We start from the raw sequence: 13,298 nt of genomic DNA, 5'->3' as shown, positions 1-13,298 counted from the left end.
CTGAGATTAAGAACCTGAGGGGGTATAGATTCAAATTGAGGGAAGACAGTTGTAGAATAGATGAGCAGAAGTTTGCCTTTAGCCAGAGGGTAGTTGATTACTGGAACACACTTCCATCTGTTGTTGTGGAAGTTGATAGCTTAAATAAATTTAAGGCTGAACTAGACAAACATTTGGGGTGACCAGATGGGTGAAATAGGAAGGGTTTTTTTTTTTTTTTTTTTTTTGGCTAATGCTGTATAAGCTTGCTTTCTTGCATCATATGCCTCAAATAATGCTAAATGCTAATTATAAAAGCAGTGTTCATTGTTTGGTGGTTGTGAACACGAGTCTATTTGTACAGGGAATAGTTCCTTCACACTGCTGAAAGCGAGTGTTATTGCTCTGTCTTCTCTTATTTCATTTTAAATGCTTTGCCAAATTCAACCTTAACAGCAAGCAGGAATTTTCTGTATTTGTTATATGTGATTTGGTGTTTTCTTTTTCATAGGCTTCGTGATAATGTTGGTCCCTATAGTAGAGTTAATAAAAATTTTAATTAAATGGAAAAAATTATTTAATCAAGAGACATCACACACGTCTTTTCATTATAAATCCTAAAAGAAATAAATAATAGATATTTCATATATCAGTCCATGCACGTTTTTTTTTTAACATAAATAATTACACTGAACAACAAATTTTGGGTCATAATTTGCTACAGGCATGAAACTAAGTTTACTTTATAGATTTTGGGATGCTAAATACAGAAATAGTGCTTAAAATGGCAGATTGGCTCTTGTTTTCAAAAAATGGAATATTTTTATATTTATACAAGGTTTTTTTTTTTTTTTTTTATTATTTATACGGCAGTAAGATGTAGCTAAAAACATACCTCTATCAAATGCAGGGCCTTTTCGCCTTTCGCTTGTATTCAGCTTTGGGAGCATCCCTTTTCACTATCCAATAATAATCAGCTTATATGGTGGCAGTCCATTTACCTTTGTTCCATTGCTGTGATGTCTTGATGGAAGCACTCGCTGTGTTCATCGCTGACAGCAACCACTGTCTGGTGGCAAGAAATCCAGGTTTGAGTGCAAGAAACATCTTCAATGATATGTTGCTCCCCAGTTTTTTGTAAGAAGTAAAGAGATCTTCCACAAGCTGCATGTAGTTTACAGCTTTAACGTTTCCTAGAAAACCAGTCGAAACATTTCGAAAGGCTTTCCACACTGATTTCTTGCTATCACTAAGGACACAATTGAACCGTTCATCTTTAAAAAGTTGCCTTATTTGTGAACCAATGAAAATGCCTGCCTTAATCTTCTCTGTACTAAATCTTGGGAATTTCTCTTGCAAGTATGTGAATACTACTAGAGGTTCAAAGGCTACGTTCTTCATTCCAAGTGTTAATGATTTTCATTGAGGCCAACTCCTCTTCTTGTAGTGCATATCCTTGGCATGATTATCCCACTCGCAAAGAAAGCAACAATACTTAGTGTAACCCTTTTGTACTCCTAATAAAATGGTGATTACCTTTAAATCACCACATATCTGTAACCCTTTTGTAGTCCTAATAAAATGGTGATTACCTTTAAATCACCACATATCTGCCACTCATACTTTTGATAGTGTACACCTAAGAATGGTTCTCCATGTCTGCATATGTTTTTTTGTGGACTGCATAAGCAAGAGGTATTGAAGGCAGCACATTTCCACTGTGTAATAACACAGCCTTAAGGCAAACCTTAGAAGCATCTATAAATAGTCTACATTCTTTGGGAATGTGCCTCATGTTCATTGCTGCCATTAGACCATCAACATCCTTACAAAAGTGTGTTCAACTTCTGTTTGATAGAATCTGTCGTAGCCTTTATTTCAAGTACAAAATGTTGCCACTTTCACAGAAATGATCTAGAAGATTCCACTGTTGTAGCCTAGAGACCAAAAGCTCTGCTTTATTCTTTGGCAGTTTGAGATTCCTGATGAGGTCATTAAGCTCACTTTATGTGATCTTATGTGGTTCAGAAGGATAAAGGTTTGGACAAAATGGTGGATCCCTTGACATAGACAGCTGCTGTACTTCTTTGTGTATATCAAATTGATGTCATCAAATTGTACAGAAAAACAGTTGAGCAGTTCAGGAATAGATAGTACTTCCCCACAAGGCACAGAACAAATTGCAGATGTTATATTGGGTACGTCACTGTCCACTTTTTCTACATTGTCATCCCTTTTCTAATAGGAGGCACCATACAGAAGTAAGTCTGTGACGTGATTTGTTGGCTCCCTCCATATCACGGGCACTGTGAAAGGCATAAAAACTTTCTTTTGATTCACCCGTGCGCTGAGTTTCGATGAACAGGTAGTGCAGCATGTGTGTGTGTGGAGCCCAGTTCTTGTTCTGGTTGCCTACTTTACATCCAGAGTACAAGAAGTAGGCTTTTTTATGGCTCGAGTTAAGAAATACTTTCTTGAAGTAACGTGACTTCTCCACATACTTAACAGAAGTCATCTGGACTATTCACACAATTACGGGGCATATTAATCTTACATGACACAAATAATCTCAACAGAGAACAGCCGACCGGGCTAGCCGAGTGGGTAAAGTACCTGCCCGGCAACCCAAAGGTCGCGGGTTCGATTCCCGCCTCGGGCTTGGATCAAAGTACTGCAAAAACCTTGGGAGGTGCAATATGGCCACAGAAGCCGATGCGCCAACAACTACCAAATCAAAAAAAAAAAAAAAAAAAGAGAACCGTTAACGGAGAACAAATTACCCAGTACCTAAGCCATATTAAGAGGATTACTGCAACAGTTGAAGATGCATTTGAGATGACAACTAATCACATGATGCAGAGCGAAGCAACAGTTGCCAATCACATGCCAAGAGCATGGTGGTAGTGAAACTGCAGTGTTGCCATGCATTTTGCTGAGAGCCGTAGTTGATAACATAAGAGTAACTCGCTAATATGAGAACCCAACTGCAATTCAAAAACAAGAGCCAATTGACAAACTTTAATGTGATTTTCATGTTCAGCAGCATAAAATTAGTCAAGATTTTTGTTTTCTTAACATTTTAAGTGTTGACCAACTTCTAAGCCTTTTCTGGCTTAGAAGTTAAGCCATCCCTTACTGATATAATGCAGCTGACAATACAGCATGATGATGAACGTCACTGAAGACTTGTCATATATGTTACTAATAATGTTTATTAGCAAAATTTATTATTCTTTGCATTATATCAATAAAGCACAGCTTAAAATCTTAAGATGTTCACGGTCATTTCAAATGTATGCATTTTTCATAATTGTATTACCACATATTTCATTTTTAAAATAAGACATGCTACATCATAATTCTGTTATTACTTATTTTTGCAAATTGCTCCTTACAACTTGGTAGCAGAAACTATTTTTATCATTATAATAAATAAAAGGATATTTATATTTTTCTTCTTGGATAAATCCTCTTTCCACTGCTCGTGCCTTTTCAGCTCATATTCAATCATGTCCATACAGAGTGAGCCAATCTTAGGAAAATTTTAATAATAACCTTATATTATTTATTAATACTTTGTAAGATATATTTTATTAAAATAACACTAAGAAAAAAATTAAAAATCTGAACAATGAATTCATTACCAGAAAAAATGCAGTGTCACTTTTTCCCCTTATGCACAGTTATTAATACAAATAAAATGCCTAGTAAGAATAAAATGACTATCTAGTCAGGCAAAGAGACAAGTAGACACACCAGAAGAGTAAGAGCATATAAGTATAAGTGTGGCAAATGATGCAAGGAGACAAGTTTATAACATCAACCAGAAATAAAATAAAATAAAATAAAAAAAACTACCTAAATAATTTGTCCATCTCCTGAATAACATCAGCAAAACAAAAAAAAAAAATTTTTTTTTTTTTTTTTTTTTTTTCATATCTCTGGAGCAAAAAGTTGCAGTTTCTAAAGGAAATTGATCCACTGTTAGCAAAAATACCAAAATTATGTCTCCATTAGTGATGGGAATAATCTAACGATTTTCACAAGTGAATAATTAATTATTTCAATAATCAAAAGAATTATATTGAAATTAGTCAAATGCAAAATCAACAAGAAAACTGGGAAGGAAAAAAAAAAAAAAAACAGGAGAAGCATTCAATCTGATGTATGTTATCAAAGCTGAAGATAAAATGTGCTTTTGGTTGTGTGTGTGTACACATACAAACAAGCACGCAGCACTATCTTTAGTTTTGATAACATATATCAGATTGAATCCTTCCATTGTTGTTGTTTTTTCCTTCTTCGGGAAATTATCAACAATTTCCTGTTGATAATTTCATAATCTATTAATCTGCATGTAATAAATTATGAAAATGCCATAATTATTTTGATTATGCCCATAACTAGTCTCCACTGAATGATATACTGAAATTTTACTAATTTCAGAACAACCAATTTCAAATTATCATACAACAAAACACACATTAGCTTTTGTTGTTAGGAGCATTAGCAACTAAGGCCATATTACTCCGGGATACGTGGTGGTCATTCCCTGACCTTTCCGCATCCTCCGTATTCGGTGGTCATGGGCTCGAACCCCGGTCTAATCAAGAAGCGTGTGGTACGCACTGCTACGGAGGCGCCCACACATTAGCCAAAAAATTTAACCTTTGTATTAACAGCCACACTCAGAAAAAATGCAAATAAATGCATATAGATACAAAGAATAATGTTGGGTAATGACATGTAGCCTTGTTGACTATAAAGAGTGCACAAGTTGCTCGACTGCAGTAATATGAAGTCAGAATGGGGAAAACACAATCTATGACTTTGAAAAGGGCCTTATCATGAGCATGCATTTAGCAGGAAGCATGATTCAAGAAATGAAACCTAATTGGTTTATCAAAAGCATCCATCTCAAAGGTTTTCAATGACTGGAAAGCAAGTGGTCCTTCCACATCTCAAAGGTGTAACTGTGGCAGGAAAACAATACTTCAAAAGCAAAGCCATTATACTCTAAGGAGTATGATGGCTTTGCTACTCTAAGGAGTATGGAAAAATAGGATATACAATGTGCAGCAAATAACATCTGAATTCAACCAAGCCTAGAACTGCCTTATTCCAACCCATACCATGTGCAGGGGAAAGAAATTGGGCATTGGCACTCACCTGCCCATTTGGAAGCCACCTGTTTCAGAGAAAAACAAAATTTACTTGCAGTGGTGCCAAGGACATCATGATTGGACAGTGGAACAATGAAAAAGTCACGTGGTCAGACAAATCACAATATACTGTTTTGCACTGATGGTAGGCAGAGAATGTGGCAAGAACCTTGCAAAGTGATGGCTTTCCTTGTTAAGACAACTGAAGCATCTGGAGGTGGTATCATAGTATGAGGGAATGTTTGTTTGGCACAGACTAGGTCTGTTGATACTGGTGTACTATCAATGTTATCAAGTGCACACTTAATTTTTTTATCAGCTCTACTGCACTCTGCAATGTTACATTTTTATCCCAAAGGAAATGACCACTCTATGGATGACAATGCAACAGCACATTGTGTCAAAATTACGCAACAATGGTTTGGAGAACATGACACTGATCTCTACCAGCTTCCCAGGCTATCACATCCACCTAATCTCAATCCTATTGAGAATATGTGGGGTATGCTGGAGAGGGAGAAAGCTATTGAGCAAAAGTCCTCTTCCTTCAGCTTTCTCACAGCTGTGTGATATTTTGATGGAAGAATGGTTACAATTAGACCAAACATAGCTGCCACTTCTCTGACCATCTTTGAACAGACTTCAAAAAAGACTGAGCTTCTTGAAAGGGTCCAAAGACAGGCAACTCTAATGGTGAGATCAGCAGAAGGACGACCATATGAGGAAAGATTCCAATTACATGGGCTACAGAGCTTGGCAACCAGGCACTAAGAGGTGACCTGATTGAAGTTTATAAGGCTGAGAGGGATTAGTAAAATCAAGAAAGGTGGAATTCATGCTATTATAAAGAATTCCAGAACCAGATGTCAAAAATTCAAATTACAGGGATTGAGGTTTAGATTATATTGTAGGAAGTTTTCTTTTAGATAGCGAGTCATTTTTGTGGAACAAGTTGCCCTCGCAGGTAGTTGAGGTTGACAGTTTGAATAAATTCAAAGATCGACTGGATAGTTACCTGTGTGAAGAGGAAAGCACAATGTATTTTCTTATCTATTTTTTTTTTTTTTTTTTTTTTTTGCTAGTGCAGCAAAAGCCTGTGGCTTCCTTACACTATAGGGCAAATACTATTACTAAAATAAAGACACCTCCGTAGCCAGGTGGACAGGAGCAGCAGTGCATAGCACACGCTTCTTGATTAGACCGGGGTTCGAGCATGCGACCACCAAATACGGAGGATGCGGAAAGGTCAGGGAATGAGCAATATGGCCTTAGTTGCTAATGCTCCTAAAAACCAAATAACAAACAAACAATTACTAAATTACACTCAAACACCTTATAAAACCCATGCAGCACTGCATCCTTGCTGTTATTTGAAACAAAGGCAGCTGTATTTGACAGTGAATAAAGATTCATGTTTTTTGGCCAGAGTGTGTATATATGTTATCTTAAAAATGAGTCATTTAATTTAAAATAACAATCAAATAATGTACTGTGTACATACTTTTTCTTAGAAACAGTTTTCCAATCAGAGTTTTTATTATAGTTTATTTTGCTTTCCCTTTTAAGAAACCAGCAGTAATCTCCCACCACAACAGTATTCTAGCGACCTCAGTACCACTTTTCCATCATTCTTCTGCTTATCAGTTACATCTCTCAAATTTTGAGAGGAAAAAAAACTAATGTAAATGAAGAAAATGAATTTTCATAAACATTTGGTGGTGCATATCTTTATAACAAGATATGCAATATCTTGCAATAAAGTTGACAACAGAGATTCAATAAAGTTGACAATAGAGATTCTTAATCATGTTCTTTCCTGCTTCCAAGAAATCCATGTACAGCTGCTTTAAACAATGCTAGTTCAGTATCCTGTAGCATTTGTTTCAAATACATAATTTAAGGAGTTTCTTTATTTTAAGGCCTAATGAAAATTCCTTCTTTCAGTTTTGCATCTGTTTAATTGGAGAATAATTCCCTCAGGTAGCAAAATCCACTTCATTCTTTATCCAGGGCCTTAAAAAATTCTTCATTAATCCAAACTTTATATGCAAAGATGGAAGTAAAACCTTTTTTTGATAAAACCAATGAAACATTTTATTATGTTATTTCTCCCTTCTAAAAATTCCTCCCACTTTTCCCACTTCTGTGTAATATGGGCAGTGTTTATTTGTTTATTATTATTTTTTTTTTTGTTGAATGACTGTCCCACAATCAGAAAACCAGAACATTTTGTGAAAGCAGTGAGTCATCCAATTACCTGAAGTTTACCACAGACATTCCAAAGTCATGGCACTTTATTGCACTCAGGATCTGGGACATTCTTTCTTAGGTTTCTTTCAAGCCAACAGCATGAAACAGAGAAAATGTAATGCATTTGGTAGCAAAACTGCTTTAAATCTTACTTTTGAGGCATCGGTAAATGTATGCCATTCATTAGGCATACATTTACCGATTTACACATTTGTGTTCAATTTGCAGTTCATTCAGAAGACCACTATTATCTTTATAAAAACATACACCAGCTTCCATAACAAAATTTTGAAAACACTTTGTAATGCATTCCTGCTTCAAGTTAACCTTCATTGTTGTAACCTAGAACCAAGGAGTTTTGCTTGCTCTTTTAGATTAGTTTAAAATTACTCAAATCTTTTTGCTTAATTAAGTGCAGTATGGTTATAATTTTCTGTTTGGCAGTAAAAATCTGTTCAGTAGGCAGTCTGGCAAAGTCTGCAACACAAGAATTTTCTCACTATATTCATCACTACTTCTATTATCCCATGATTTTGGGGAATTTGGTATCAGCAGGTCTTCAATACGTGAAGCAGGCTCTCCTTGCTTTTTTCTGTCACACAGAAATAACAATCGCCAACAGGACTGCACAGTTTTCACCACACCACAAAAACAGCAAAAGGCATGCTTTTAATTTTCTCAGTTAGCCGCATCCTCAGATTTGTGGTACAGGTAATACAACAAATTTGTGGAATCCAAGTTTTGTCCTGATCACCAACATTTCAACCAAAGTACAAAGAATATGCATGTTTAATAATAGTGTAGATTTTTTTCCTCTGATTTTTTGTTGGAAACTGCCCACAAACTTAGCAGAAATTTTCAGGGTGATTCAGACACTTCTTTTGCTTCTGCTTAATCATTTTATTAATAAAGCTAAGTAAAACACAGAATGCAGATAAATGGTACACTTACACTATAAATGTCTCTCCAAATGAAGGAGGTAGGCAAAACATTAACTCTTCCTTAACATTACAAGCACATCTATCTACAATCTACAAGTACATGCAAACATTATCTACAAACAGATAATGCTTGCATATGTATGTGTACTATGGATAAACACAAAACTTGTATATGTAAAAATTGTGATATAATGTGAAATTTTAAGAATTATTTTTGAAATCTATGCATAGAAACAGACTGCAAATGGCTGATATTTAGTGAAGGTAAAAATCATGTTGACCAGTGTAACTTGTCTGATGCATAAATTTATTCAATCAACCCACTTTGAGATGGAAGTACAATTCAACCATCAATTACTCTCTGGCTGAAAGCAAATTTTCACACAGATATTGCTATCTTGCAGCTATCCTTTTTCAATTTAAATGTGTCCTTATATGCATCATCTTAAAGATAGTAAGGATACAATCACCATTTAGTTTAATCAATACATTTAAAGACTTAGACACTTCAATCAGACTTTGTTGCATGAGCCTAGTTTCCAGATGCTGCAATTTACAGAACTGAAGTCTTTCTTGGAAATAAAACCTCTTTTGTGCCCTGTATAAACTTGTTCCAACAGATCTGCTTCCTACATAACATGTGGATCTGTTGGAACTTTCAGACTGTGATGTGCCAGCATGGGCAGGGTGATGCAGGCCTCATACTCTTGTATGCAATGGTAAGGTCATATCTTGGGTACTGCAAAATTCAATACAGTATTTCTTACAAATAAAATATTCTTTCAAAACAATGATTATTATTATTATTACACTATGATCTAAGCCATAAGGCCGAGAAGCAATGTCTGAACAAATAGTTTTTATTTTTGTAGTAAGTGTTTTGTCATTTTATTTATTTAATATTGATTTCACAGCAAATATTTAAGTAAAAAATCAGAAATTGCTATCTCTATACATATAAGAAAACTGCAACAGAATTTATTTGAACAAGTAATGATTCTTATGAAATAATTTTCAGCAATACTCATTGTAACAAAATTTCAGTATAACAAAATGATTTATGAACCCCTGAGAAGTTTGTTGTAATGGTATTCAAGGTGCTTGCTTAATATTGCCTATACACACACACACACATTAAACAATTTTAGATTACTGGACAATGATATTCTAGTATCATACAACGTTGTTTCCTTATATACTAACATTACATGGACTACACCACATAACATTAGTATTATGATTCAATTATGGGAGCTACTTCTACAGGATACCAGTTTAATGCAGTGCACAACCCTTTTCATGGATAATATTCAAAAACGGCATTTCCTTGTCCTGACTACACACTTTTGGTTTGACTCACACATATAAACAGGTATAAGGGATTCCTATGGGGCTGGAAATTTCAGCCCTTCCCTTTCAGATACATATCTTGCATCAATAGAAAATCTCATTCTGAACCCTTTTCTAACAACTGTTAAACTATTTATTCTTTACTCATAGCATCAATGTTTGAATCAACAAACTACTGATAACCTCTTTTTATAGTTTAATTCAATACATATCAGGTTGAAATACACTTCAGAATTAGAAACCAATGACAGCATCAATTTTTTTAAACTTCAACATCTTCATGTACAATAACCAGCTCAAAACTCAAAATCTCATAATTTTAGAAAGGATACACACACAAGAAAAGTAGCTAATACCTATGTTTTCATTCACACCATCCATACAGTGAAACTGTTATTACAAAGAAGTATTGCAGCATTTAACTAATACTTCAGCAAACTAATCTAAAGGCAAAATTACAGCATTTAACTAATGCTTTTTTCTAGGAGAAATCTGCTTAAATTAATCAATGAAACAATACTAGTGGCAAAAGATACATTAATCTTCCACCCCTGAAATAAAACAGTTGATCTTGACAAAAATGCAAAAGTAATCCTTCCATATCATAGCAAGTTAGCCAGGCAACTACAATTTTTTTTTTTTTTTTCCAAATACAGACATCACTTTAATGTTCAATTCTTATGCATTTCAAAAACTAAGGATACTTCCAAATATACCATCCAAGATACCAATAATATAGTCTACAAATACAATACCATGGATTGGATAGGAAGAAGAAATTATGCAAGAATTAAAAGGGAAGCACAAGAAAGCATGGCATCAATGGAGCACTGAAACTGCCTGAGGGCAGAGAACTTAATACAATGCCAGCAAAACTGTGATAACTTTATATAGGCAGCACTACAATAAAGTACAAAGTAACCAGTACATCTAATACTAGAGCCTACTACGACCAAACTTGTCTGCATACTAATTAATTCCATCGAATTTAGTCAGAATGTATATTCTCTTTTTAACCAACCTTCAATTGATTCCACTAGAATTCTAATTAAACTGAATTCAGGTTATAAATACTCACAAAGCTCTGACAACTGAATGGTTCCAAAAAAATTTAAAGCTTTGTGTTCTTAATGCTAAACCACCAGCAAACTATTCACAAATATGGCAGCTAAATCATATCAAATTTTCAACTCGTGTCCCTTACATGAAATCATGGAAACTAAAAGTAACTCAGTTTCTCTTCTCACAAATGTGTGAGAAGAGAAACACACACAGAAGTAACACAGACAACTGTGTGTGCTTTCTGTTCTTATCATCAGTTGGTTTCACATGTTCTCACACATTAAACCAACTGGTGATAATTACACAAAAGTCCATCATTAAGAATCTTGGTCCTTTCATACTTTTTTATTAATTTTATTATGGTTTGAAGTTCTCAACAAGAAAGTGCACTTTCTCCAAGGAGTTCAGAGTTCAGTTAATTAAAAATTATTTTAGTTTTGTAAAGTTCTTTCACACAATTCATCCTTACTTTTCGTGCTTTAACCAAGCAGTAAGGAGGTAATTTCCATTTCTTAAAAATGTTATACAAGTCGATACACAGCCCTAGCATTAATATCTGGATACCCCACTGAAACATTTAGCCTTTATGACAGCCTTCATGGAACACTCTCTTCAGCAGGTATTTTTTTATTTTTTTAAATTTTTTTTGTAAATATCCTCCGATATTTTCCATCATTCAACCTTCAAAGCAACAAACACTGCAGCTGTTTTTTGGGCAGTCTCTCATCACACATACCCAATGATCCAATTAATCTCAACTATAGGGCTCTACAGGAATAGCCAGCCCAGAGGTCAAGGCTTTAGGCTAACCAGTCCAACTTTTCGATGCTCATGTCCTCAAACCAATCCACCACAATGTGAGCAATATGAAACAGAGTAGTGTCCTACTGGTATGGGTATGGGCCTTCCCTGACATGCTGCCACAATATAGGCAAAGCATTATCTAGAGAAACCATTATTATCTAGAGAGACCTCTGCACTGTTTGTTTTGTCCAAAACAAACATTGTGATAGATAGTTTCTAGAAAGAGTTTTTTCAGGTCACTACTTACTATACGTAAAACCGTTGTTCCGTTCTAATCCTGCAGCCATTATTTTCGTACAGAGTGAGTGGTAGGGAATACAAATTTTTAACTGTGGTAAATAGGTATCTAACATAAAACTAGATAGCATAATACGAATCACTGCATTCAGGAATCTATTAGATAGTGTCGTATTGATAATTAATTAAATTTATTAATCTTATTAATTTTCATTATTAATTTCGATATCATGCCCCAGACTGGCGGGAGTGCTGTGGCTCAGGGGAGAACCGAGGGGGATGATTCTTCAATGCATCACAGCCTAAAAAAAATGTGCAACTCGTGGAATATTCCCAGAACTCTCTGGAACAGGGCATGATCTAGCCAATGAGGATGTTTTTGTGTGCTAGGTGCAGAAAGTCAAGAAATTGGGCACTAACTCAGCATTCTGATGGGTGCTTATGAGAGTTTGAAGAGTCAGGTAGATGCCCTTGAAAGTATTAAAATGGGGGAAACATCAAACTCTCAGCTGCCCAACTCAATGCCAGAGCTCGCCCTTGTGCATCAGGCAACACAGCAGCAATCTCCAAGGCAGAATGGGCTGGTCCCACAGGAGTTAGTTATTGTCGGCGACTCTATTGTCAGGGAGATGGTTAATATATTGCATAAAAAGGTTAGGTGGAAAAGGACCAGGATGTCTGCAGGAGCAAAAGTTGATGTTGTAGAACAGATATCTTTTAAGGACACAAAGAACGATATTGTTGTACACATTGGCACTAATGACATCAAGAGTAGATCTGCAGATTTAAGACCTTTAACCTGTACTGAACAAGTACAGGTTAAAGTTGAAAAAAAAAAAGTTGTGAGTTTGGGTTGAATTTAAAAGTGTCTACAATTCCTTCCAGCCACGATAGGAGGGAGTATATGACGAGAACCCTGTCAATTAATTCAGCCCTGGACAGATAGTGCAAGGCTCGTGGGGTAGAATTTTTCTCATCGTGGTCTGTACTTGTAAACACGAGAGATTATTTCTACAGGGATGAGATACACTTAAATAGAAGGGGTGCAAGAGTGTTTGCTGATGCTATTGAGACAGCGTTAGATGTGTCGGAAATCTGATAGCTTGGGAGGGATTCACAGACTAAAAGGTCAATAGCAGCCACAGGCAGAAAATATAATTAGAAAAATGAGCAGTTAGAATGAGCAGCTGGTGCTGGGAGGTTTCAGGGACTGGTGGGAATCATCATGAAACAAATAAATACATGGGCTTTGTTAGGGTAACTAACAATAAGAATAGGTGCATGTATACTTTCATGTACACCAATGCCAGAAGTTTGGTAAATAAATTTGATAAATTTCAAGCACTGGTGAAGACAGATATTGTTGTGATATCAGAGACATGGTGTCACACAGATATAAGCAGTGCAGAATTGGAATTTGGGGAGTAAAATTTGTACAGAAAGGATAGGCAGGATAGGAAAGGAGAAGGGGTTATGTTGTTAATTAAGAAATACAAAATCTATTTGACATAGA

At 35.4% G+C, this 13,298-nt stretch overlaps 1 protein-coding gene across 1 annotated transcript in view; it reads right to left on the bottom strand.

The window, feature by feature from the left end:
• Kap3 (kinesin associated protein 3) overlaps positions 1-13,298 on the bottom strand; it is a 383,344-nt gene that overhangs the window by 282,110 nt on the left and 87,936 nt on the right. The window contains exon 7 of the mRNA XM_090368616.1: positions 3,424-3,511. Within this exon, the coding sequence (XP_090224742.1) occupies positions 3,424-3,511 (88 nt within the window). The remainder of the gene's footprint in view (positions 1-3,423; positions 3,512-13,298) is intronic.

The sequence above is a fragment of the Mastigoproctus giganteus genome, chromosome 2 (assembly GCF_048544385.1).
Source record: "Mastigoproctus giganteus isolate SK-2022 chromosome 2, ASM4854438v1, whole genome shotgun sequence".
In the NCBI taxonomy this organism is placed as follows: Eukaryota; Metazoa; Arthropoda; class Arachnida; order Uropygi; family Thelyphonidae; genus Mastigoproctus; species Mastigoproctus giganteus.
The sequence above is the reverse complement of the archived record's forward strand: the minus strand, read 5'-3'. Positions and strand labels throughout refer to the sequence as shown.